The sequence below is a fragment of the Labeo rohita genome, chromosome 7 (assembly GCF_022985175.1).
Source record: "Labeo rohita strain BAU-BD-2019 chromosome 7, IGBB_LRoh.1.0, whole genome shotgun sequence".
NCBI classification, from domain to species: Eukaryota; Metazoa; Chordata; class Actinopteri; order Cypriniformes; family Cyprinidae; genus Labeo; species Labeo rohita.
In genome coordinates, this window is record NC_066875.1 from 3,785,944 (window position 1) to 3,810,767 (window position 24,824).

Below are 24,824 nucleotides of genomic sequence, written 5' to 3' on the forward strand. Positions count from 1 at the left end.
ACTTTTTATCTAATAAATTTGTTTCTCGCAATTTCAAGTTTATTTCTCGAAATTAGGATTTTTCTTTTTAGAATTTCGAGATATAAACTCATCATTTCTAAGTACTGTATAAACTGGCAATTCTGAGGAAAAATATTTGAATAAACTTACAACTGAGAAAAAAGTCTTGCAATAAAAAAAACTGAATAAAAAACTATTAACAGACTTTTAATCTGACAATTCTGACTTTTCCCCCTCACAAATCTGAGTTTATATCTTACAATTCAAATTTTTCTTGCAATCCTGAGCTATCACCTCACAATTTTCTTCTCAAAATAACAAAACATAAATAAATATATATAAACATAAAATAAGCAAAAAATATACAAACAAAAAAAGTAAAAACATAAAAATATAAACTGAAGTAAAAAGTCTGAAAATAATTGTGAAAATGAGCTTGTTTTCACCAAAGAATAAAAAATAAGGTAATTGCAACTATTTATCTCTTTTATCTCTCTCTCTCTTTTTTTTTCTTTTTTTTTCTCACATGTTTGGCCTTTTCTTCTCAGAACTGTGACAAATAAACTCACAATTTTGAACTCACAATTTCAAAGCAGCTTTACTGTGAGAAATAAATTCATAATTTTGAAAACAATTTGGAAAAATTCTGAAACGTCTGAATTGTTAGACATAAACTCAAAATGGAAAGAAAAAGAATTGTTAGAATTGTGAAAACTGCGACAAGCTTGTTTTTGCAACAAAATTATAATAAAGGCAATGATGATCTCACTATTCAGAATTTTGCTCTTAGCATTGTGAGCGTATATCTCAGTTTTACAGAACAATAGTAAAGATTCAGAACATTTTTAACTAATATCTAGATTTTTTTTTGGGGCTGTCATGTTTTAGTTCAGACTAAAATGTGGAAGGTCTGTTGGTGTGGCAGCTTGTTAATATCATTCAAAACCATACAGTCCTAATAAAAAAAACACTTAGAAAACTAATTTCAAATGTCAGGCATGCACAGAGAAGAGAAATCTGCTTTGATGTTACATTCCAACTCCAATTCAATAATTTAGTAACAAAACACAGCAAACTGTGTGTTTATCAGGACGTGTCATTCCCACTGGAGTCTCCGATGCCTCAAGAGTGAGGAAAGCAGTAAATATTTTATCTGCATCTGTATACCAAAAGATGTGTGTACACACAGAAATATATGTCAGGATTTATTCTTATTTTGTTTCTTACTTGCTTTAATTTATGTATTGTGGTGAAAGTAAAGAGGAAGTGCATGCTCAAATATATACAGCACACAAGTCAAGTCATACTGTTTTGTCTAATGCAATGTGTTTAATGTTAAAAGGGAAAAACTATCCTGGTATAACCAGTTTTGTTCCATGTTAAGTGCATTTAAATGAAAATGTAGTTTAAATTTATATTAAATGCAATACTTCAGTGCTTCTTGACCCACCTAAGTAGGACTTACATACATCATTATAGTTGAGGTCAAAAGTTTACATACACCTTGCAGAATCTGCAAAATGTTTTTATATTTTATTAAAATCATGCAAAATGCATGTTATTTTTTATTTAGCACTACCCTGAATAAGATATTTCACATAAAGACGTTTACATATAGTCCACAAGAGAAAATAATACCTTAATTTAAAAAACTGACTTTTTGAATTTGAAGAACAGGGGAAATTTAACTTATTTTATCTTCTGGGAAACATGTAAGTATCCTCTGTAGCTTCTGAAGAACATTACTAAATGAACAACGTATGATATTTAGGCAAAATGAGAAATATGTGCAAATCTTCATTCTGTTCAAAAGTTTTCACCCCCAGCTCTTAATGCATTGTTTTTCCTTCTGGAGCATCAGTGAGCGTTTGAACCTTCTGTAATAGTTGCATATGAGTCCCTCAGTTGTCCTCAGTGTGAAAAGATGGATCTCAAAATCATACAGTCATTGTTGGAAATGGTTCAAAAACACAAAAAAATGCTGAAAAACCAAATAATTTGTGGGACCTAAAGGATTTTACTGAAGAACAGCAAGCAGTTTAACTGTTCAGGACAAACAAAGGACTTACTGTGCCTCATAATATTACATTATCTGCAAGTTCACATTTTAAAAGGTATACTTTTAGTACTGGAAGTACACCACAAGTGTGCATTCAATACAATTAAGTGCACTTCTTTTTCAGAAGGCCAGCTCATGTAATGCAAATGAGTTTCATCTGAATGCAGCTTATCAACAGAATAATTGGGAGCCTGTCAAACAGGACTTGTTCTTGCGATCAAGTGCTGCTCAGTGAATGAATAGAAAGAACAGGGATTTTTTAAAGCTGAACTGCATGTCACTCACTTGCACACACTTCCATGTGAAATGCTCTTCCTCATACAGCAGGCCATTGACACAGTAACACCTTGAGGATCCTGCAAAAGCGGAAGTGTCTTGGTTTTCGTTCCAAACCATGAGTAAATTATGAATATGTTCTAGTTCTTCCTACAAGACTACCAGGAAAGACATCAGCACACTAGTGAGAATGAGAGATTTTACAGTAATAGCATTTTCCCATTGGCTTTTGGATTATTGCAGAAAATAAGCTCTGTGACCAACAAAAGTTTATAATTCGTAAACATTTTATTCATCATGATAGTCTTCGCAAATCAACACAAAATGAATTTGGAAGCATACAACCAGCTGAAACTATTTACACCATGCTTACGTAACTTTTAACATCACCATCATTAAGCTTATTCAGCCTTTATTTAAAATAAAATTTTCCCTGAATGTTGGAGGTAAAATAGTTTGCAAGAGCATGATCATAAACACGACAAAGTCCCGGCAACCTCTGTAGTCCCATTTAGACACTTGCTAGCAAAATTTTTTAAATAAAAGCTTTAAAATTAAAAATCACAAGGGTATTACTGATGCATTTTATGTTGTAGAGTAAAACATTAAAATATCTTCAGCTTGTATTAACCACAGACATTGTTTTCAGGCATTCTCTCCTATATAATTTGCAAAAAATAGTACCCTAAAAGAGTGGTATGTCCAAATACATAGTAATTGAAAAATAGCATGCGAAAAGTAACTAGAAGACTTATTATTTCCGGTGAGATTCTGAAGTGTGCACTCGATGGACATTTTACTATCCCAAAAGGCCACAGGAGAGGATTTGTGAATGGCAGTGAAGCAACTCATCTGTCAACACTGCAGATGTAGTATGTCTGAATGCGTACTCCATGCATACTTACTCATACTCTTAGAACATACATTTTTTAATGGTTACAGAGAACATTCAGATTAAATTGGTTTATATCAAGTATATTTTTTGTATATTACCCACTTCATGTCAGGGCAGCTATTCAGCGTTATAGACTGAAGCTTCTATCCAGATTAGGCCTTGCCCAAGTTTCTGATGTGCTGCTTTTACCTCAGAAATCTTGATGAAGTCTTAGGCTGATGCCTTATCCACTGGGATAAGTTACAGGTCTGGCATTCTGTTTTAACTGATTTTGGCTTTTTACAGAAACTCAGTACACATTTTTAACACCAAATTACCATAGAATTTATGCAGCATTTCAAACACAACCCAAGTGGGACTTGAACCCACAACCCCCAGGGTCAAATGCTGACATTTCAAGCCAATATGCCATTCACAGAGTTGACATTTGTTATTAATTGAGTTTGGCTTTTTGTAGCCACATCCACAACCTATCCTTCTTTTGAACAAATAACTGTAGAATTTTTAGGACACATTAAACATGACCCAGGTGGGACTTGAACCCACAATCCCCAGCTCCGGAGGCTGATGCCTTATCCATTAGGCCACTGGGCCTTTTGTAAAGTCTGCATTTGCTAGTAATTAAGTTTGGCACATTTTTTGCACAGGAATTACTGTAGAATTTTTGCCACACTGAAAACACAACCCAGGTGGGGGTTGAACCCACAATCCTCAGGCCAGAGTCTGGTGCTTCATTGGGCCACTGGGTCTTTTGCAGGTTTGCTATTCATTATTAATTAATTTGGCTTTTTGCAGAAACACAAGGCACATTCATATTTTTTTTAAAAAAAAAAAAACAAACTAGCATAGAATCTGAGTAGCATTTTAAACATGACCCAGGTGGGACTTGAACCCACAACCCCCAGTGCCAGAGGCTGATGCCTTATCCATTAGGTTAGTGGGCTGTTTGTAGAACTTGTATTTGCTAGGACAAGGACAACCCATCTTTTTTATTATTCTACTGTAGAATTTTAAGGGCACTTCAGACACAACCCAGGTGGGACTTAAACCCACAAACCACAGCTCTGGGAGCTGACACTTTATCCATTAGGTCACTGAGCCACTTGTGCAACTTTTGCAGCAACACAAATTTGAGTAGCATTTCAAACACCACCTAGGAAGGACTTGAACCCACAAACCCGAGCTCCGGAGGCTGACGCTATATCCTTTAGGTCACTGGGCCACTTGTGTGACTTTTGCAGCAACACAGCACACTTTTTTTAGCACAGGAATTACTGTAGAATTTTTGCCACACTGAAAACACAAGCCAGGTGGGACTTGAAACCACAATCCTCAGCCCAGAGCCTGGTGCCTCATTGGGCCACTGGATCTCTTGCAGGTTTGCTGTTCATTGTTAATTGATGTGACTTTTTGCAGAAACACAAGGCATATTATAGTTTTTGTTTTTTTTACAACAAATTAGCATAGAATTTAAGTAGAAGTTCAAGCATGACCCAGGTGAGACTTGAACCCACAATCCCCAGCTCCGGAGGCTGATGCCTTATCCATTAGGCCACTGGGCCTTATGCAGTGTTGCCATTTGCTATTAATTGAGTTTGGCTTTTTTAAGGAACATAAAACTACAACCCACCTTTTTTATTATTCTACTGTAGAATTTTAAGGGCACTTTAAATACATCCCAGGTGAGACTCAAACCCACAAACCCCAGCTCCGGAGGCTGATGTCTTATCCATTAGCCAACTGGGCCACTTGGGCAACTTTTGCAGCAACATAGCACACTTTTTTTTTTTTAGCACACACTAAAAACACAAGCCAGTTGGGACTTGAACCCACAATCCTCAGGACAGAGCCTGGTGCTTCATAAGGCCACTGGGTCTCTTGCAGGTTTGCTATTCATAATTAATTGATCTGTTTTTTTACAGAAACACAAGGCACAATCATAGGGTTTTTTTATGTTTTCAAGCAAGTTATCATAGAAATTAGGTAGCATTTCAAACATGACGCAGGTGGGACTTGAACCCACAATCCCCAGCTCTGGAGGCTGATGCCTTATCCATTAGGCCACTGGGCCACTTGTGCAGTTTTTGCAGCAACACAGCACACTTTTTTTTGTACAGGAATTCCTGTAGAATTTTTGCCACACTGAAAACACAAGCCAGGTGGGAATTAAACCCACAAACACCAGGTTCAGCAGCTGACACTTTATCTATTAGGCCACTGGGTCTCCTGCAAGTCTGATATTCATTATTAACTGACTTTGGCTTTTTGCAGAAACACATGGCACATTCACATTTTTATATACACAAATTGCTACAGAATTTGAGTAGGGCTTCAAATACAACTGAACCTGAACCCACAATCCCTAGTTCCAGAGGCTGACGCCTTATCAATTAGGCCACTGAGTCACTTGCAAAGGCTACATTTGCTATTAATTGAGTTTGGCTTTTTGTAGCAACACAAAGAACAAACAACCTATTTTTTTAAGCAATACTGTTGATTTTTAAGGCACTTTAAATATGACTTAGGTGGGACTCAACACAGCCACAGCTCTCTTTTTTTCTTTAAACACAACCCAGGTGGGATTTGAACCCACAATCCCCAGCTCCGGAGGCTGATGCCTTATCCATTAGGCCACTGGGTCAGCTGCATGTCTAGCATTCATTATTAACTGACTTTGGCTTTTCGCAGAAACACAACACACATTCCTATTTTTTTTTTTTCAAACAAATTACCATAGAATTTGAGTAAAAAAGCTGATGTTTCATTGGGTCACTTACAGGTTTGCGATTCATTATGATTCATTAACTGATTTTGGCTTTTTGGAGAAACACAAGGCACATTCATAGTTTATTTATTTATTTTAGCAAATTACCATAGATTTTGAGTAGCACTTCAAACACAACCCAGGTGAGAATTAAACCCACAAACCCCAGCTCTGGAGGCTGACGCCTCATCCATTAGGCCACTGGGCCTTATGAAGAGCTGCCATTTGCTATTAATTGAGTTTGGCTTTTTTAAGGAACATAAAAGTACAACCCACCTTTTTTTATTATTCTACTGTAGAATTTTAAGGGCACTTTAAATACATTCCAGGTGAGACTCAAACCCACAAACCCCAGCTCCGGAGGCTGACGTCTTATCCATTAGCCAACTGGGCCACTTGTGCAACTTTTGCAGCAACATAGCACTTTTTTTTTTTTTAGCACACACTAAAAATGCAAGCCAGTTGGGACTTGAACCCACAACCCTCAGGACAGAGCCTGGTGCTTCATAAGGCCACTGGGTCTCTTGCAGGTTTGCTATTCATTATCAATTGATCTGTTTTTTTGCAGAAACACAAGACACAATCATAGTTTTTTTTTATGTTTTTAAACAAGTTATTATAGAAACTAGGTAGCACTTCAAACATGACCCAGGTGGGACTTGAACCCACAATCCCCAGCTCCGGAGGCTGATGCCTTATCCATTAGGCCACTTGTGCAGCTTATGCAGCAACACAGCACACTTTTCTTTTGTACAGGAATTCCTGTATAATTTTTGCCACACTGAAAACACAACCCAGGTGGGAATTAAACCCACAATCACCAGGTTCAGCAGCTGACATTTTATCACTAACACATGGCACATTCACATTTTTTATATACACAAACTGCTACAGAATTTGAGTAGGGCTTCAAATACAACTGAACCTGAACCCACAATCCCTAGTTCCAGAGGCTGACGCCTTATCAATTAGGCCACTGAGTCACTTGCAAAGGCTACATTTGCTATTAATTGAGTTTGGCTTTTTGTAGCAACACAAAGAACAAACAACCTATTTTTTTAAGCAATACTGTTGATTTTTAAGGCACTTTAAATATGACTTAGGTGGGACTCAACACAGCCACAGCTCTCTTTTTTTCTTTAAACACAACCCAGGTGGGACTTGAACCCACAATCCCCAGCTCCGGAGGCTGATGCCTTATCCATTAGGCCACTGGGTCAGCTGCATGTCTAGCATTCATTATTAACTGACTTTGGCTTTTCGCAGAAACACAACACACATTCCTATTTTTTTTTCAAACAAATTACCATAGAATTTGAGTAAAAAAGCTGATGTTTCATTGGGTCACTTACAGGTTTGCTATTCATTATGATTCATTAACTGATTTTGGTTTTTGGAGAAACACAAGGCACATTCATAGTTTATTTATTTATTTTAGCAAATTACCATAGATTTTGAGTAGCACTTCAAACACAACCCAGGTGAGAATTAAAACCACAAACCCCAGCTCTGGAGGCTGACGCCTTATCCATTAGGCCACTGGGCCTTATGAAGAGCTGCCATTTGCTATTAATTGAGTTTGGCTTTTTTAAGGAACATAAAAGTACAACCCACCTTTTTTATTATTCTACTGTAGAATTTTAAGGGCACTTTAAATACATCCCAGGTGAGACTCAAACCCACAAACCCCAGCTCCGGAGGCTGACGTCTTATCCATTAGCCGACGTCTTATCCATTAGCCAACTGGGCCACTTGTGCAACTTTTGCAGCAACATAGCACTTTTTGTTTTTTAGCACACACTAAAAATCCAAGCCAGTTGGGACTTGAACCCACAACCCTCAGGACAGAGCCTGGTGCTTCATAAAGCCACTGGGTCTCTTGCAAGTTTGCTATTCATTATTAATTGATCAGTTTGTTTGCAGAAACACAATCATAGTTTTTTTTATGTTTTTAAACAAGTCATTACAGAAACTAGGTAGCACTTCAAACATGACCCAGGTGGGACTTGAACCCACAATCCCCAGCTCCGGAGGCTGATGCCTTATCCATTAGGCCACTGGGCCACTTGTGCAGCTTATGCAGCAACACAGCACACTTTTTTTTTGTACAGGAATTCCTGTATAATTTTTGCCACACTGAAAACACAACCCAGGTGGGAATTAAACCCACAATCACCAGGTTCAGCAGCTGACATTTTATCACTAACACATGGCACATTCACATTTTTTATATACACAAATTGCTACAGAATTTGAGTAGGGCTTCAAATACAACTGAACCAGAACCCACAATCCCTAGCTCCAGAGGCTGACGCCTTATCAATTAGGCCACTGAGTCACTTTGCAAAGGCTACATTTGCTATTAATTGAGTTTGGCTTTTTGTAGCAACACAAAGAACAAACAACCTATTTTTTTAAGCAATACTGTTGATTTTTAAGGCACTTTAAATATGACTCAGGTGGGACTCAACACAGTCACAGCTCTCTTTTTTCCTTCAAACACAACCCAGGTGGGACTTAAACCCACAATCCCCAGCCCCAGAGGTTGATGCCTTATCCATTAGGCCACTGGGTCAGCTGCATGTCTAGCATTCATTATTAACTGACTTTGGCTTTTCGCAGAAACACAACACAGATTCCTATTTTTTTTTTCAAACAAATTACCATAGAATTTGAGTATCAAACACAAGCCAGTTTAATGTAGAATTTTTGCCACACTGAAAGCACAACCCAGTTGGGACTTGAAACCACAGTCCCCAGGGCCAAAAGTTGATGTTTCATTGGGTCACTTACAGGTTTGCTATTCATTATAACTGATTTCGGCTTTTTGGAGAAACACAAGGCACATTCATAGTTTATTTATTTATTTTAGCAAATTACCATAGATTTTGAGTAGCACTTCAAACACAACCCAGGTGAGAATTAAACCCACAAACCCCAGCTCTAGAGGCTGACGCCTTATCCATTAGGTCGCTGGGCCACTTGTGCAACTTTTGCACCAACATAGCACACTTTTTTTTAGCACACACTAAAAGCACAACCCAGTTGGGATTTGAACCCACAACCCTCAGGACAGAGCCTGGTGCTTCATAAAGCCACTGGGTCTCTTGCAGGTTTGCTATTCATTATTAAGTGATCTGTCGTTTGCAGAAACACAAGGCACAATCATAGTTTTTTTAATGTTTTTAAAACAGATTACCATATAAATTAGGTAGCACTTCAAACACAACCCAGGGGGGACTTGAACCCACAATCCCCAGCTCCAGAGGCTGATGCCTTATCCATTAGGCCACTGGGTCACTTGAGCAATTGCTGTAGCAACACAGCACACTTTTTTTTTTGTTTTGTGTACAGGAATTACTTTAGAATTTTTGCCACACTGAAAAAACACAAGCAGGTGGAACTTAAACCCACAACCACCAGGTTCAGCAGCTGACACTTTATAATAGGTCACTGGGTCTCCCCCAAGTCTGATTTCATTATTAATTGACTTTTTGCAGAAACACATGGCGCATTCACATTTTTTATATATACAAATTGCTACAGAATTTGAGTAGAGCTTCAAATACGACTTAGGTGTGAGCTGAACCCAAAATCCCTAGCTCTGGAGGCTGACGCCTTATCAATTAGGCCACTGAGTCAAACGAACAACAACAACCTTTTGTTTTTAAGTAATAGTGTTGATTTTTAGGACAGTTTAAATATGACTCAGGTGGGACTCAACACAGTCGCAGCTCTCTTTTTCCTTCAAACACAACCCAAGTGGGACTTGAACCCACAATCCCCAGCTCTGGAGGTTGATGCCTTACCCATTAGGCCACTGGGTCAGTTACAAATCTAACATTCATTATTAATTGTGTGTTGTTTCTTTTTGCAGAAACAACACACATTCCAATTTTTTTTTTAAAACAAATTACCATAGAATTTGAGTAGCACTTCAAACACAAGCCAGTTTAATGTAGAATTTTTGCCACACTGAAAGCACAACCCAGTTGGGACTTGAAACCACAGTCCCCAGGACCAGTAGCTAAAGCTTTACTGGGTCACTTGCAGGTTTGCTATTCATAATTAATTGATTTAGTCTTTGCAGAAATACAGACCACCTTCATAGATGGCTTTCTGTAGCAACACAGCACACTTTTTTTTTTTTTTTTTTAGAATTTTTGCCGCACTGAAAACACAACCCAGGTGGGACTTGAACCAACAACCCCCAGAGCTTCATTGGGTTATTGGGTCTCCTGCAGGTTTGCTATTCATTATTTGATTTTGGCTTTTTGCAGAAACACAAGACACATTCATAGACTTTTTTTTTTTTTTTTAAACTAATTACCATAGAATTTGAACAGGGTTTCAAACAGGACCCAGGTGGGACTTGAACACACAATCACCAGCTCCAAATGCTGATGTCTTATCCAATAGGCCAGGGGGCCTCTTGCAGAGCTTACATTTGCTATTAATTGAGTTTGCCTTTTTGTAGCAACACAAAGGACAACCTTTGCAAAATTTTTGCAGCACTGTTCAACATGACCCAGGTCAGATGCAAACCTACAATCCCCAGCACTAGAGACACGATGCCTCATCGTCTTACTTTTTTTAAAAAAAAGCTCGCTCCTTAATCCCTCATTATCTACCTTGTACTACTCTGAACAATATCTGAAACTTGGATAAAAGCATCTGCTAGATGTAAATGTAAATTACATGAGATTTTGGATACACCGAGTGACTTCAACACGAAAGTGCTAAAATGCAAACTTATTTTCAGACTCTGGGTGATTTTGTAAATAATTTGTACAAAAGATCATCTGCCAAAAAGAGGAAAGATACAAGTAGCCTGATTAACCATTATACCATGACCCTCTTTGTGGTAGAGTGTATGTCAGACCAATAAGTGTTACTCCCAGCATGCAACTGCTATTTTTGTGTTTCAGTATCCCACAGTGAATTCATCAGCTCATTCTGAACAGTGTGTTAAATGCCATTAGCCAATTAGCCTCCTATAGGCTGTACTGTCACACATACCCAGCATGAGGGTACAAATGAGCTGATGTGACTGTAGGCTAAGGCAGAGCAAATTTCTGAGAATTTATCAAATAAAAAAAAATAAATAAACAGCAATAAAGGGGTAAATAATGTATAACAAAATGATTTCTCTGTGTTATTGGTCTACACGATGTCCAGGACAGGTTTGTCCGTAATTTTTGCAAATACGTAAAATTGTCTTTACCTTTCATTTTAATTGAAAATAATATTAAAGTGCTTTTTCTTATTTCTATTTATATACAGACATGGTTATTATTTTCTATACCATGCAATATCCTCTCAAACCACTAAATGTTATAGATTTAATATTATTTCAATTAGATATAGATAAAAATACATTTGATTATATGATTATATGATCTCTGGTCATTTTTGACCATGAGAAATTAAAAATGTTTTACTAGAAAAATGGAAAATAATAGACAATGGTGGTTGTCAACTGGCTTTGCTTCAGGACCCAGGTTATACATCTGACATGAAGTAACTGGCTCATTGTGGTATCAAACACTTTCCAAATACATCACATTAAGGAAGTAAAATGTATAATTCCATGTCAAAGATACTGACATAAGGAGAGGAAAAGAATCAGGAAGAAAAACCTGAGAAGTGACGTACGTTAAAACAAAACCTAAGCGAGAAAAAGTAAATAATGGTGAAAAATCTGAAGGAAAGGAAGAAGTTAAGGGGCTGACAATTAGAGCCAGTGAAAGTGTTACAGGAGAAAGAATACTTCTCTTTGGATAAGGTCTCGGTCATTAGAGCTTGCTTCTTTGCTGCAAATGTTATACCATTGACATTTCCAGCAAAATGAGTCTTTTATTCCTCTATAATGACCTCCTAAAGGTTAATTATCCTGTTAAATCTCAAATCCTCCCCTTTACTGCCCAGAATCAACTACCTTTTTATAACAAAGCTTTGTTGACAGCTCTCTGCAAACCTCTGGATATTTTTCAAATATAATATTGTAAGTTACTATCCAATCAGATATCACAAAATCAGTTCACCACGTCATATCATTATGTAAACACTGTTACTAAAAGTACTAAAGGTGTATTTCTAAAGAAAGATGCACTGGTATAATTTTGTTTGCTCATTTTATTGCATCAATGCAAGGCTTTTATTGAACTAGATTTTCAGTGGCCATAAAAGCATTGTCTCTACCTTAACAGGATATTACATTTAGATATATTCAAAAATGGTTTGTAGTTGTGTGTACACTAGATTTTATGCAACTTGGTTGAGTACATGTCAGTTACGGATGCTGTAAAGTGTTTATTGAAAACTTAATATTGCAATATTGTATTGTAAATGTAAATACTAAACAAATGTCTCTCAGTCTTGAACCACAATTACTGTTTTATTGTTGTACGTTGTACACATTGTTCATTGTAACTGCTTTTGGTAAAGTAATAATCTAAAATGTTGCGTCATTCACAACTTTCTAATAATAGAAATAGAAATCTCTATGCATTAAGGTGCGCACACCCACACACTTTTACACGCAAGATATGACGTAACTGATGTGATGTGGAACTACGCTAGTAGATTAAAATACTCTTTCTTTTCCTATGAAGGGACTGATACACTCATTCACACATACTAAAGGACTACTATTTTTAATATGTGAAATCAGTCAGGTATTGTAGCAGAGATGGTGTAATAGCTTTAAAAATATTACCTGGATGCAGGCAGAATCTCATTTCTACATAAAAAAAAAGCTGTTTGTAAATATGTGTATGGATATTTATTGCTAAAGCAAACCTGTGAGCACAAATTCATCAGAAAATACAGTGTACTTTAGAAAACGAAGAAACATTTAGCTTATTTAAATGAACAATTTAAACTGACATGCAGTTAAATCTGGATTAAATTGTTGATTGATTGCAATCTTGATTGCGATGAAATAATTTTCAAAAAGAGGCGTCTCACTAACAAACTTGAATGTTTTTCAGTGTTTTCTAAATTTTTGATTTCATACATTGGCTTGTACACTCATAACACAGCTTTTTCAAATTTGAGTCACAAATTCATATTGCACGATAATTGTCGTTAATGATTTATCGCCCAGCCCTACAAAACATAACCAAAAGGAAACAAGATTGAAAATGCAACCAGCAAGAGTAATGCTGTACTGGGTGTGCTACGGAGCAAGTTTTACTACATTAAAAAAGCCAAACATATGAAGCTGGTTATGTGATGCAAACATCAAAAAGTATTCGTTTAACAATCATGCACTGTGGTAAAAGTGTTTTAAAATCAAAACACAGTATTGTGCAAGGAACAATGTGAAAATAATTCTTTATTAATTGATAATCCCTACAATTTGTGTAAAAAAGAATAAAAGTTGTTGTTTTACTACCACTTGTGTTAATTTCAGCTGGAAACTGTAGTGAATTGTAAGTATTTGTACATTTTTGGAGGTTTTGTTTTTAATGGTGCATTTTTCCATTTAGACAAACAACACTTATTTAGTGATCGATCGATACTGATTTTTTTTTTTATAACCAATAGTGATACCAATTATTTGCATGTTTATGTGCCCGATAACCATTATGCAGAACCGATATTTATTTACTGTTATAAAGTGGAGTGAAGTAAGTCCATACTCCACTTTGGTTTTTCCTCCTTTCAGTCATCTTAAAAAAAAGTGTCTGTCATGTTAAATTTAATCTTCATATTACAACGATAAAAGCATTTTACTTCTAAAAAGCATCAGCAGCAACACTAATATTAACAATAAGTAAAATAAATATAGAATGTCTAATGTTTTCAAACAGAGAAAATAAATAAAGGACGGAAGTCATGAACTTCATTTTAAACTTAAGTTTTACTAGGTTTATAAGCTGTTTAATAGGCCAAAGAGTGAAGAATACTTCACTGGATAATGTGAATTGACTGAATAATATTCTCTGAAATATTGGAATATAACAAACAAAACATCCTATTTTATTGCATTTCTTAACTGATAAGTTATATCAGAATTACTAATAATGTTTTTGTTGTTCTAGATTATGAAATGGCAGTTTAGAAAGCTTGCTTTCATGATCATCTCCATTATCAAAAGCAAATGAGAGATTGAAAACTGATTTGCTGAAGCAACCAAGATGTGTAATACTGCACCGGGTGCACTGCCGAGCAAGTTTACTACATCAAAAAGCAGAACATTTAGAGCTTATTTAAAAATCATGCCGCATGGTAAAAGTGTTTTGAGATCATAACACAGTATTGTGCAAGGAATAACATGAAATTAAGTCTTAATTGATAAAATCGAAAATAAGTTATTAATCGATAATTTGCCGCTGCAATTATAATCGGGAAACTGCAGTGAATTGTATGTATTGGTACAATTTTTAAAAAAATTTAAAATGGTAAAGGCGCATTTTTCCATTGAGTCAAACAACACTTAAATGACTAGAGCCTCCTGGTGGCAGGTCCACATGCATTTGCAATAATCTCCATTACCAAAAAGGACAATACCACTAACACCTTGGATGATTAATGCAAACCAGTGTAAACGTCTATTCTGATTAAAAACATTGTGACCCTGGGCCTGCAGTTATTCAATGAAAGGATTGATAAAGATGGATATGCATCTAGTAATTGCTGTAATATGATTAAATACAGTGCATTAGCCTATAATAATGAATAACTGTAGCTAATTGATCCTGCTGGACATGTGCAGTGAAAAGTGAGACCACACTGGTGATAAAAAGCCACAGGTTAATTGCTACAGCTCTAAAGCAAAACAGATAGTGAATGAGATGGTGCAGTGAGATGAGTGCCCTCATATGAATGTTTAATAAGGATGTTGACGTCTATCGTAAATAAAAAGTGAAGTGTTTGGCAGTGATACCTCATGCATTTATCAATAGAGCTCTAAATAAAGACACTTCACCATCCATCCACTTAGCTGCATTTGCACACCCCACAAACATACACACTGGCTGTGGATATGAATAATTAAAATGGTCATTAAGATGGTGATTGAAGAGTAGATAATGGAATGGGAGAACAGGGGGATAAGAAAGAGACAAAGGAAGAGACAGAAACATGATGAAATGATGACTTTATCTGAAAAGACACACCTATAGCAGTTAATTTTAAGGTCCTAATAAAACTATCAGGTGTCTCCGTAAAATGTTTGTACAATAACTGGGACAGGGAAATTAAAAATTGTATAAGGTAACCGCTCTGATAGGCTTAATAGACATCATAATAGCAGATTCTCAATAAAGAATCATGCTGACGGTAATACTCAACTCTACAGTAAGTTACAGGCATTTAAACAAATCTAAATTAGTTTTTCAGTTTTTAATTTGCATTGTCCATAGCAGCAACTAAGTTGCTGTTGTTGGGTGAACTCTTGTGCCATATTGGGAAAAAAAGGCCTCCTAAATTAAAACCCAAGTATGGTAAGTACGTCATACTGGATTAGGATCACATTTGTGACCCTGGACCACAAAACCAGTCATAAGGGTCAGTTTTTTGAAACTGAGATTTATACATCATATGAAAATCAAATAAATAAGTTTTCCACTGTTGTATGGTTTGTTAGGATAGAACATTATTTGGCCGAGATGCAACTATTTGAAAATCTGGAATCTGAAGGTGCAAAAAAATCTAAATATTGAGAAAATCGCCTTTAAAGTTGTCCAAACGAAGTTCTTAGCAATGCATATTACTAATTAAAAATTACGTTTTGATATATTTATGGTATTAAATTTACTATCTTCACGGAACATGATCTTTACTTAATATCCTAATGATTTTTGTCATAAAAGAAAAATCTGTCATTTTGACCCATACAATGTATTGTTGGCTATTGCTACAAATATACCTGTGGAACTTATGACAGGTTTTGTGGTCCAGGGTCACATTTGGTGTCTTTGACTGTGTGTTGAGTAGGCACTTGTTTTAAATAAGTAATTACTTTACAACTGTTAAATAATTTATATAAATCCAGACATACACCATCTTATAATCAGTGTTGGGGAAAGTTACTTTTAAAAGTAATGCATTACAGTTTTGCGTTACTCCCTGAAAAAGTAACTGATTACATTACTTTTATGTTACTTTTTATGGAAGGTAATGTGTTATGTTGCTTTTGCGTTACTTTTTAAATCTGGGCAGGGCTTGCTTCTTTGTTTTTAATATAAAACAATTCTAATGTAAAAGCCCTTTTACACCAAAAGTGAAATGAATTCACCTCAGGCTGAAAGAAAAGTACATTTATGCAGGAGATCACTCTTCAGCTATAAAAAATGAAGCACATATGTTAGTTTATCTAAAGTAATTTTTGCTTATTAGTATGGTTGAATTGCACCATCGAAGGTCAGCAGCAAAGACACTGGTTAATAAAATGGGATTAAATACATAAAGGATATTTGTTTCATTTAGCATATTTAATTATTGCAGGGTTGCATCATATTCTGAGTTTGCATTTCACTGTTTTTATTCATTTTGAGGAATACTGAATTTGAAGATATTTTCTTAGAAATTAAATTAGAAAGTAATGCATTACTTTACTAGTTACTTGAAAAAAGTAACATTATTACGCAACTTGCGTTACTTGTAATGCGTTACCCACAACACTGGTTATAATGATCTACCAGCGTCAGCTGCATTGCTTCGCACAATTTCTCCCTCCATATGTCCATCAGATGCTCACATCAGAATCTTGTTGGAATTAGCAAGTCGTCCAGGTACTATTTGCCTACTGTTTTTTTGTATATACTGTAAATTCCTACATACTATTTCACATACAGCTTTTGCCATTTATATATAGTGCAATTTTGGATGCAGCCTTTGTGATTAGTCATATAAAATGATCATGTTTCGGTAATTTGGTTCATAACAGTAAGCGTTCGAAGAGGGGGAAGGTAAAGAGAGGGAAAGGAAGTAGAAAGAGGTAGAAATGATCCCAGGAAACAATGAGCTTGTTTTCCCTAAAGACTCTTTAAGTCAATCACACACACTTTCATTGTCAGAAAGAGCCTCATTTTGTGGTGGCATCTTTATTTATTATTTAAGATTTGGAAATGGTGCTTTTTTCGTTGTAACCACAGTAGTACTCGCTTTTTATAAGCAACCACTTTTCAGGGGGCCTTACATAATTCTGTCATTCACACACAAAGGCACACAGTCAACCAGCTCAATAGTCTTGGCTTTTCTGATGTAGTGAACTTGCTCGATAGCCCACCTGGTACAGAGAATTGTGAAACACAAGCCATGATACAAACAAGTTAAAATGATACTTTTGCTTCAGCGAATACCTTTTTTATCTAAATTTTGCTTTTGTAAACACGATCGTCAGGGTTATGAAAGGGTTTACTGTATTTTCATACACGATAGAGCATTAACCTTTAAGTTCCACTCACCGGACATTTCTTTTTTGACATATGTACAACATATGTAATAAAATGTTGCCAGTTTCTCATTTATCTGTTTTGACGAAAACTAAACATGTTTAACGCCACCCACTGGACATTTCACTTTGTAGCCTAAGTGCTGTGAAATATGCAGAAAGCAGCGTAATTTAATTCAAAAGTTCTGAGTTGCAACCTAGTTTAACACACAACTGAGTTACAGAGGGTGTGGTAAATATGCATAACTCGAACGCATGTGAATGAGCTTATATTTATCAAGTCACTTGTCCATTCATCAGTTTGTGATATCGGACTCGTTTCCATGTTACCAACATAAGCTTATTGGTCAAACTATTGTTCATAGCCCATTTGTCTTAAGTTTACTGTCCCAGAGACAGAAAATTAAAACTCTTAACGTTAAAGGAGAAGTCCACTTCCAAAACAAAGACTCACATATAATGTACTCACCCCCTTGTCATCCAAGATGTTCATGTCTTTCTTTCTTCAGTCGTAAAAGAAATTAGACATTATATTTTTTGAGGTAAACATTTCTGCATTTTTCTCCATATAATGGACTGATATGGTGCCCCGAGTTTGAACTTACAAAATGCAGTTTAAATGCGGCTTCAAATGATCCCAAATGCGACTGTAAACGAGCCCAGCTGAGGAAGAAGGGTCTTACTTAGTAAAATGATTGGTTATTTTCATAGAAATAATACAAATACTTGAAATACTTTTTAATCTCAAGTGCTTGTCTTGTCTTGCTTTCCATGAACTGATTAAAAAGTATTTAAATTATATTATTTTTATGAAAATAACCGTTCGTTATGCTAGATAAGACCCTTCTTTCTCGGCTGGGATTGTTTGAAGCCGCATTTGAACTGCATTTTGGAAGTTAAAAATCGGGGCACCATATTAGTCAATTATATGAAGAAAAATGCTGAAATGTTTTCCTCCAAAAACATAATTTCTTTATGACTGAAGAAAGAAAGACATGAACATCGTGGATGACAAGGGGGTGAGTACATTATATGTAAATTGTTGTTCTGGAAGTGGACTTCTCCTTTAACATCACTGCTACTTTTAAGAACTACCTTCAATAATCTTCATAAACATGAATCTCGGTCAGGCTTGCTTATATTATGTGTTTGTAAATACATTAAAATCTAACAACATTTTATTTTACGTATGTAGACCACAGGAAAAACATAAAAAAACGACAGACTTAAAACGTAAAACTTTTCATCCTGAATCATCATGTTTAACCCTTATTACACAATTCTGATATTCTGTGTGTGCAATGCATGTTTGCATGAGATCAGTCAACTAACTAATCGGACATGTAATGGAGATGGTAAAGGTCAATGTTTTTGCCTGCTGTGCTACAGCGATGTAGGGGTCTGGTGTGAGATTATTAGCTCTGATCTGTTCTGACAGGAACTAAAAGGTTCTCCTTATCCTGGTGTCTCTTCACTGTGTAACACCAGTCACAGCCTGGTGGGAGTATACACACAAATACATACAGACGTGTACTTTCTAATTTGCCAGCTACTGTATAGCTTTGGCTCCGCTTTTGTGGTAAGCAATTGAATATTTCACTTTATTAGACAGAAGTCGCATGAAACCCTTATTTTCATTAACTTTTGCTTCTGCTTACTGTGTCACTCTAAGAAAAAAAGTACAAAAGCAGTCACAAGGGTGATACCTTTGTACCTTAAGCATCCATATTGGTATCTTAAAGGTACATATCAGTATTTAAAGTATGCATATTAGCACCTAAAAAGTACAAAAGTGTACCTTTTGAAAGACACTGTCCCAGTGACAGCTTTTGCACCTTTTTTCTAAGATCGTGTTTCTTTTTATTATTTGTTTAATTATTTGACAACATACATTTTCTGAACTTTATATGTATTGATGGTATATCACATTTTGTTTGTGAAGACGTGATCTTTTCATATGTTTGCATTACTTGCAGGTGTGTTATGTTTACTGTACTATTTATGTATTTATAATTAATTTGTGTTATTGGGGACTTTGCTTTCCTCATAATCATCAAAGATTAGACGAAATTGTTGTTTACAAAAATTTATTCATACAAATATTACAACACAGTTGTTTTTTTTTCTGTTTTGTTTTGTTTCTTACATATATAATGGTGACCTTGTGCGGTTCCCATGTGTTATTGTACTAACGATCAACACAAGACACAAGAGATTTATCTTAATGTAAGGCTTTGGGCACTACCAGTCTCTGCACACAAAATGAATTTCAAGGCTGAGAACGTTTAATAAATGCCGTACAGATCGCTACAACACACTATGCATAGAGAAGTTAAATTGAATAACCGGAAAGCCAGGTGGCATTTGAACAAATTATGTTATGTGAGAAATAGGAGATGTGTGAGCAGGTGATTGCAGCATTTGGAGGGCCACTAATGTGCCATCTGAAATTGGTGGCCATTTTAAAGATGAAGCAAAGGCACCCAAGCCGCTAGCTGCCTCCTGTGTCACAAAGCCTGCAGGAGAATGCAGAATTAAACACAGATTGATTTCACACGTTCGCCCTTTCACACGCACACACATCCCAATATGCATTTGCAAACATATCACTAACAAGCTTAAGCACTGATTTAAGTTGGAGGGATGACTTTACCAGTTGGATTTACCTCAAAACATATTGCCTTTTATTTTGTTTTTCTGCGTATTCTTTGTCTTGCATGCATAAAGGGATTATTACAGAATAAATCTATATGTCATACCCACAGATGAGACAGAAAACTTTAAGATGCAGAGACAAGTCTCCAATAATTAACAGCTTTATGGTCATACACAAAGAACAGACATTTGACACTGATATGAGAAGTGGGCAATGTGAGAAAGACAGAACATTGTGAAAAGAGAACAAAGAAAGAAACATTTATAAGTCTGATACCACTGTAATGTAATCTGGACTTCAGTTTTTGTGAGATTTCAAAGAGGAACAACTGCATGCTAAGTGAAAAGTAAAGGTCATTGTTTTAGAAAACATCATCTTTGTGAATCACGGCATTTGAAGATGCATATTTCACATTTACATGAAGAGTAAAGGTGTGTTCACACCAAAAATGGTAACTATAAAAACAAATATAATGATAACTACATTATCGTCCACTCCAACACAATAGGAACGAGCTGTAGTTTTGTCATCTGCCACTTTAAATGCTCAAGCTCGCTAAAGTCTAAAGATTTCAATTAAATTGTTCCTCTGTGTTGATATCGTTATAGTTGTGGTGTGGACTTATTGTCTTTGTTGTGAGCAGGCCATGAAGGGGCTCATTTCTTTCAGATATATACATATATATGGTGAAGTTAAGGTACAGAAAGGTTTGTGCAAGAAAGGAAAGTGTATTGAATGGCTTGTGAGATCTAAGCCACAGATGAAAGTAGGAAGAGCTTCACGTGAGTAAAAGAGCATGGAAGGGATGAGAGAGAGCCCTCAGAAAAGCATTATGGCGTCGAGCCTTAAAAACTCACCGGAAATTCAGGAGGGAACTGTCTCAGCCAATCCAACAAAAATGCCTCAATCTCATCCCCATCCGGGAGCACACCAAAGTCTATGTCTTGTAGAAATTGGTGCAAATCTAAGTCTTCAGGGCTGTTGTAAATAAAAAAACTTCTTTCTTAATGTCAGGCGTGAAAGAAGGAAGGTATCATTCAATGTAGTGATTGTCTTTCAGACTATTTATTTACTCATATTCAGACTGGTGTATTGAATAGACAAGATATTGAAACAAACATGAGTGAATAAATAAACAAATAAATAGTATTGTTAGTATTGGTAAAACTAAACGACTGGTCCACAAGGAAGATCGTTGCATGTGCTTCAGTACAAAAGAAAAACAATATTATTATCAAAATATTCGTTTTAATGTCTTCACTTCATACATAAATACATGTTTATAAAGGACACATCTTCATAGTAGTCTTAGTAGTGACTAGCTTGTTCCAAGAGCTCAACATATACAATGATAGACGCATTTGAAAAAGGCTACAAGTAGGCGAGCCGCCGTCCTTTGCTTCTATATCTCTGTCTATACCTTTTGCCAAGGACCGCGGCCAGATACTTCTTTACGGCCATTTGCTTCCGGTAGCGGCTGTAGCTGTCCGTGAAAACCCCGTCCGAGTGACGCTTCGAGAGCGGCTCATTCTCATCCTCTATCGTGCTTCCTCCTCTGCGTTAGAAGAAAAAGCAAAAAGCATTCTAGAGCATTCTGTTCCAGAAACAGTCGACACTAAGTTTCTGAAAAAAAAAAACACTTTAAGTCTACATATGTTTATAAATGCATAATCATCTTTTTGTAGCTAAAAATCGTTTCATTTAGAAGTATTTCATATAGGTTTTACGTTCTATGATATGTAAATTAAAATAAGTTGTATAAAAAAGTGACAGTTAGGGGCTGTTCACACAGGATGCGAATTTGGTTTAAAAAATGGTTTCACGTTTGAAAAAACGCGGCGCGGGAATTATGGATTGTTCCATTCCTTTGCGCTCCACCGAACGTTTTTTTAAAGCAAGAACGCGCGCTGTGTGAACGCCCCCTTATATTCTTTCAGAATGTCGAGAATCGGACACGGAAAAGACACTCTAACTCCAAATTCATGCAAATGTAAACCATATGTACAAAAAGATGTAGGTGAAATTAAGGTGAGAGCGGGAAGAACAGAGATGGAGAGAAGAAATACTGTTCCTACCCCACGCGTTTTGCCATCAGTGTATGCAGGTATTTCCGCGCTGATAACTGACCAAGCGCTTTCCTGTAGGCTTTATTAAACATCCCGTCAGCGTGCCTTTCCATTCTAGGTGACAAAATGCCAAACAGATTGTACAACAGCCTATCAGTGGTGGTCAAAAGAGAGATCAGCTTCAGCTGACACAAGGCAATAGTACCTAATTTGTAATATCACTCTTTTTCAGTCCGGTCGTTTTAACACTATTTTCGCTATTTCCAACAAAAAAAACTATTTGATCAAACGTCTCTTTGAGCAGGCGAATGGTTCGATTAGTCTTAGCAAGCAGAGCAATGCAACCAAAACAACCACATTGATAACCAAACGGGTACATCTGGCAATGCCTAGAAATAGAATAGGAGATCGGAAAGAAAGAAGTGTGATCACCTTTTTGATTGAGGGCTATATAACGTGTAGGCGTCTTCAGTAACTGAAGGAGAGCTTCGAATAGTTATCTGGTCACTGTCAAAGGTTAGATCCGTTAATGAGTTTCCCTCCTCGTCAAATCCTGCAGTCTCCATTCTGTAACAAAGCATTAAGTACTTTCATTTTTAAGTAGCTAGCCCAACCAACACATGCTGTTTCTGTGAAGTTAGGTGAATTAGCCCAAAAGTGCTCCAAAATGCATATTATGGCTAAAATATTTACAATAGTAACGGCATTTTTGTCAAATTACTTTTAACTTTAGTTTGCCCTAATAAGCGTTTTATGGAAATTGTTCTTGCTTTACAACATCAGTGTCTTCCAAAATGATTTTAAGATCGTAATAAAACCATGTCATAAAAATTAATCCATTACTTTTTTAATCAAAGCGCGTTCACTGTTTAGACTTTTCAATGGTTCGTTCGAAACAACGCCCTTTTAAAAATATTAGCATTCTTTATTGGCTGGAACGTTTAGTTTAAAACATGTTCTTTTACAGAATATTAGAATGTTTTTCAAAAATGGTTCTTTTAAACCCCAAATAGTTCGAAAACCGCTTTTTGTAACCTTTGTAAGAATGGTAAGCAATTAAACACGTCATGAGTAGCCTATATATTACTTGTTTTTATTTCTTATTAGATACAAGGCCAACAAAACAAGACATCTATTCAAATGTTTGTGATCGGACACTTGTCAATAAAACGCATGCATGTTTTATTTAATAGTCCTAAATCCTGTTTCACCGTCCAACTACAGACTACTCGAAACCCACAAAATCCAAATCCTTACCGAGCGTTAGGTCAGATGGGTGTAAAGTTTTCGTACCTGATGTTCGGATAGCTCAATGGAGAGCACACGTTGCATTGTACCAGGAGCCCGTAGATGAGGAAAGCAAGAGTAGTTTTGCTGCTCGTCATCATTCTGCAGAAGAAATGTATAAGTTAGAACAGAGAGTTATTTAAAACACTATAATGGCAGCATCAGGTGTCACTGAGATCAGCACTAAAATGGTGCTTCAAGTACAACTACTCTCAAAACAGCCCACTTTTATCCCAAACTGAATTATTGTACATAGAATAGAAGCTACCGGTTCACATACCTACGGCAGCGGACGAATGCGGTCCGGTAGAGGCTGCAACGACAATGAGATGAAAAATCTCTGGCTCTCTCTCTCACACCCTCTCCCTATCTCTCCTAGTCTGCTCTTTAAACTTTTCTACGCGTCACTTTGTTATCCTTATGAGCACAGAACGGATTTTTTCTTAGATCTCCGTAATGACAGTCGAACGGATATGAAACGAGTTATCATTTGTCTTCATCTCTCATTATAGCATCGCGAGTTTTATTCCTGCAGCCCTTTCTTCGGGTCCCTTTTCACTCCCCACTTTAAGAGGCTGTGTCGACGTCATCCACCCTTATTATGGAGAGTACTTTTCCTTCCTCCAGACACAAATATAAGTTGGGTTTCCATGTTTTATGGGACTTTCCATAGACGTAATGATTTTTATACTGTCCAAACTATACATTCCATCCCCTAAGCCTAAGCCCAAACAGAAAACATTCTGCATGTTTACATTTTTCTTTTAATGCATAAGTCAAATTTGGGGTATTAGCCTCCTATCATCGTGGGGCATCTTAGCATTTTTTTTTATAAATGTTATATTTACCTATAGTGCATATAAATAATTTAAACTGTTTAATATCAATAAATGTTTCACTTCAGCTTATATTAAACACTTAATGATTATGCACTTTATAATACACTTTAATTGTTAAAGTGAATGATGGATTTTAGCTTTCAGAGCTTTCTTAAACATATCTGTATACATTTTTAACATGTTTCTCAAAATTGTAGAACTAGTGAGTACCAGATAAAATAGTCCAGATAAAATAGTCACAATTTAGTCAAATTCTCCAATTCTCACTAATAACTATGACTTTTGCCTCAGTAAACTCACTATTTGTTGAAAGTAAGGTATTTGTTAAATTTAGGGATTTAGAATATGGTCATAATAAGGCATTAATATGTGCTTAATAAGATCTAATCAACAGCCAACAGCTGCATGCTATAGGCAACTGTGAGAATTGGTCCTTAAAATAAAAGCAGACTAATTATGCCTGCTCTGAACCACCTCATGAAGGTGCAATTGCTGAGCACCATTAAACTGCCTTTGTAAAGACGCCTAAATGCCACTGCGACCTGTGCAGTGTAAATTTAGCATTAGAAGACCCAAAA

At 36.2% G+C, this 24,824-nt stretch overlaps 1 protein-coding gene and 7 non-coding genes across 9 annotated transcripts; all 8 read right to left on the reverse strand.

Annotated features, from left to right (window-relative positions):
- Positions 1–3,751: 3,751 nt before the first annotated feature.
- trnar-ccg (transfer RNA arginine (anticodon CCG)) lies at positions 3,752–3,824 on the reverse strand. The gene has a single exon. It is a non-coding gene; the product is annotated as a tRNA-Arg (tRNA).
- An 895-nt stretch (positions 3,825–4,719) lies between these two features.
- trnar-ccg (transfer RNA arginine (anticodon CCG)) lies at positions 4,720–4,792 on the reverse strand. The gene has a single exon. It is a non-coding gene; the product is annotated as a tRNA-Arg (tRNA).
- Positions 4,793–5,228: 436 nt separating this feature from the next.
- trnaw-cca (transfer RNA tryptophan (anticodon CCA)) lies at positions 5,229–5,301 on the reverse strand. Its single transcript has one exon. It is a non-coding gene; the product is annotated as a tRNA-Trp (tRNA).
- Positions 5,302–5,798: 497 nt separating this feature from the next.
- trnar-ccg (transfer RNA arginine (anticodon CCG)) lies at positions 5,799–5,871 on the reverse strand. Its single transcript has one exon. It is a non-coding gene; the product is annotated as a tRNA-Arg (tRNA).
- A 1,269-nt stretch (positions 5,872–7,140) lies between these two features.
- trnar-ccg (transfer RNA arginine (anticodon CCG)) lies at positions 7,141–7,213 on the reverse strand. Its single transcript has one exon. It is a non-coding gene; the product is annotated as a tRNA-Arg (tRNA).
- Positions 7,214–7,985: 772 nt separating this feature from the next.
- Positions 7,986–8,058, reverse strand: trnar-ccg (transfer RNA arginine (anticodon CCG)). The gene has a single exon. It is a non-coding gene; the product is annotated as a tRNA-Arg (tRNA).
- Positions 8,059–9,220: 1,162 nt separating this feature from the next.
- trnaq-cug (transfer RNA glutamine (anticodon CUG)) lies at positions 9,221–9,293 on the reverse strand. The gene has a single exon. It is a non-coding gene; the product is annotated as a tRNA-Gln (tRNA).
- Positions 9,294–19,486: 10,193 nt separating this feature from the next.
- Positions 19,487–23,972, reverse strand: adcyap1a (adenylate cyclase activating polypeptide 1a). 2 transcript variants are annotated; one of them, XM_051113898.1, is made up of 7 exons: positions 23,688–23,970; positions 23,414–23,509; positions 22,553–22,687; positions 22,130–22,234; positions 21,475–21,609; positions 20,912–21,032; positions 19,487–19,914 (listed from the first exon to the last, which is right to left on the reverse strand). In XM_051113898.1, the coding sequence occupies exons 2-7, from the start codon at positions 23,506–23,508 to the stop codon at positions 19,906–19,908; spliced, it is 600 nt and encodes a 199-aa protein (XP_050969855.1). In that variant the 5' UTR covers position 23,509; positions 23,688–23,970; the 3' UTR covers positions 19,487–19,905. The 2 variants fall into 2 exon arrangements, with proteins under 2 accessions (XP_050969855.1, XP_050969854.1); XM_051113897.1 differs by lacking the exon at positions 19,487–19,914 and having other exon boundaries at positions 20,885–21,032; positions 23,688–23,972.
- Positions 23,973–24,824: the final 852 nt, after the last annotated feature.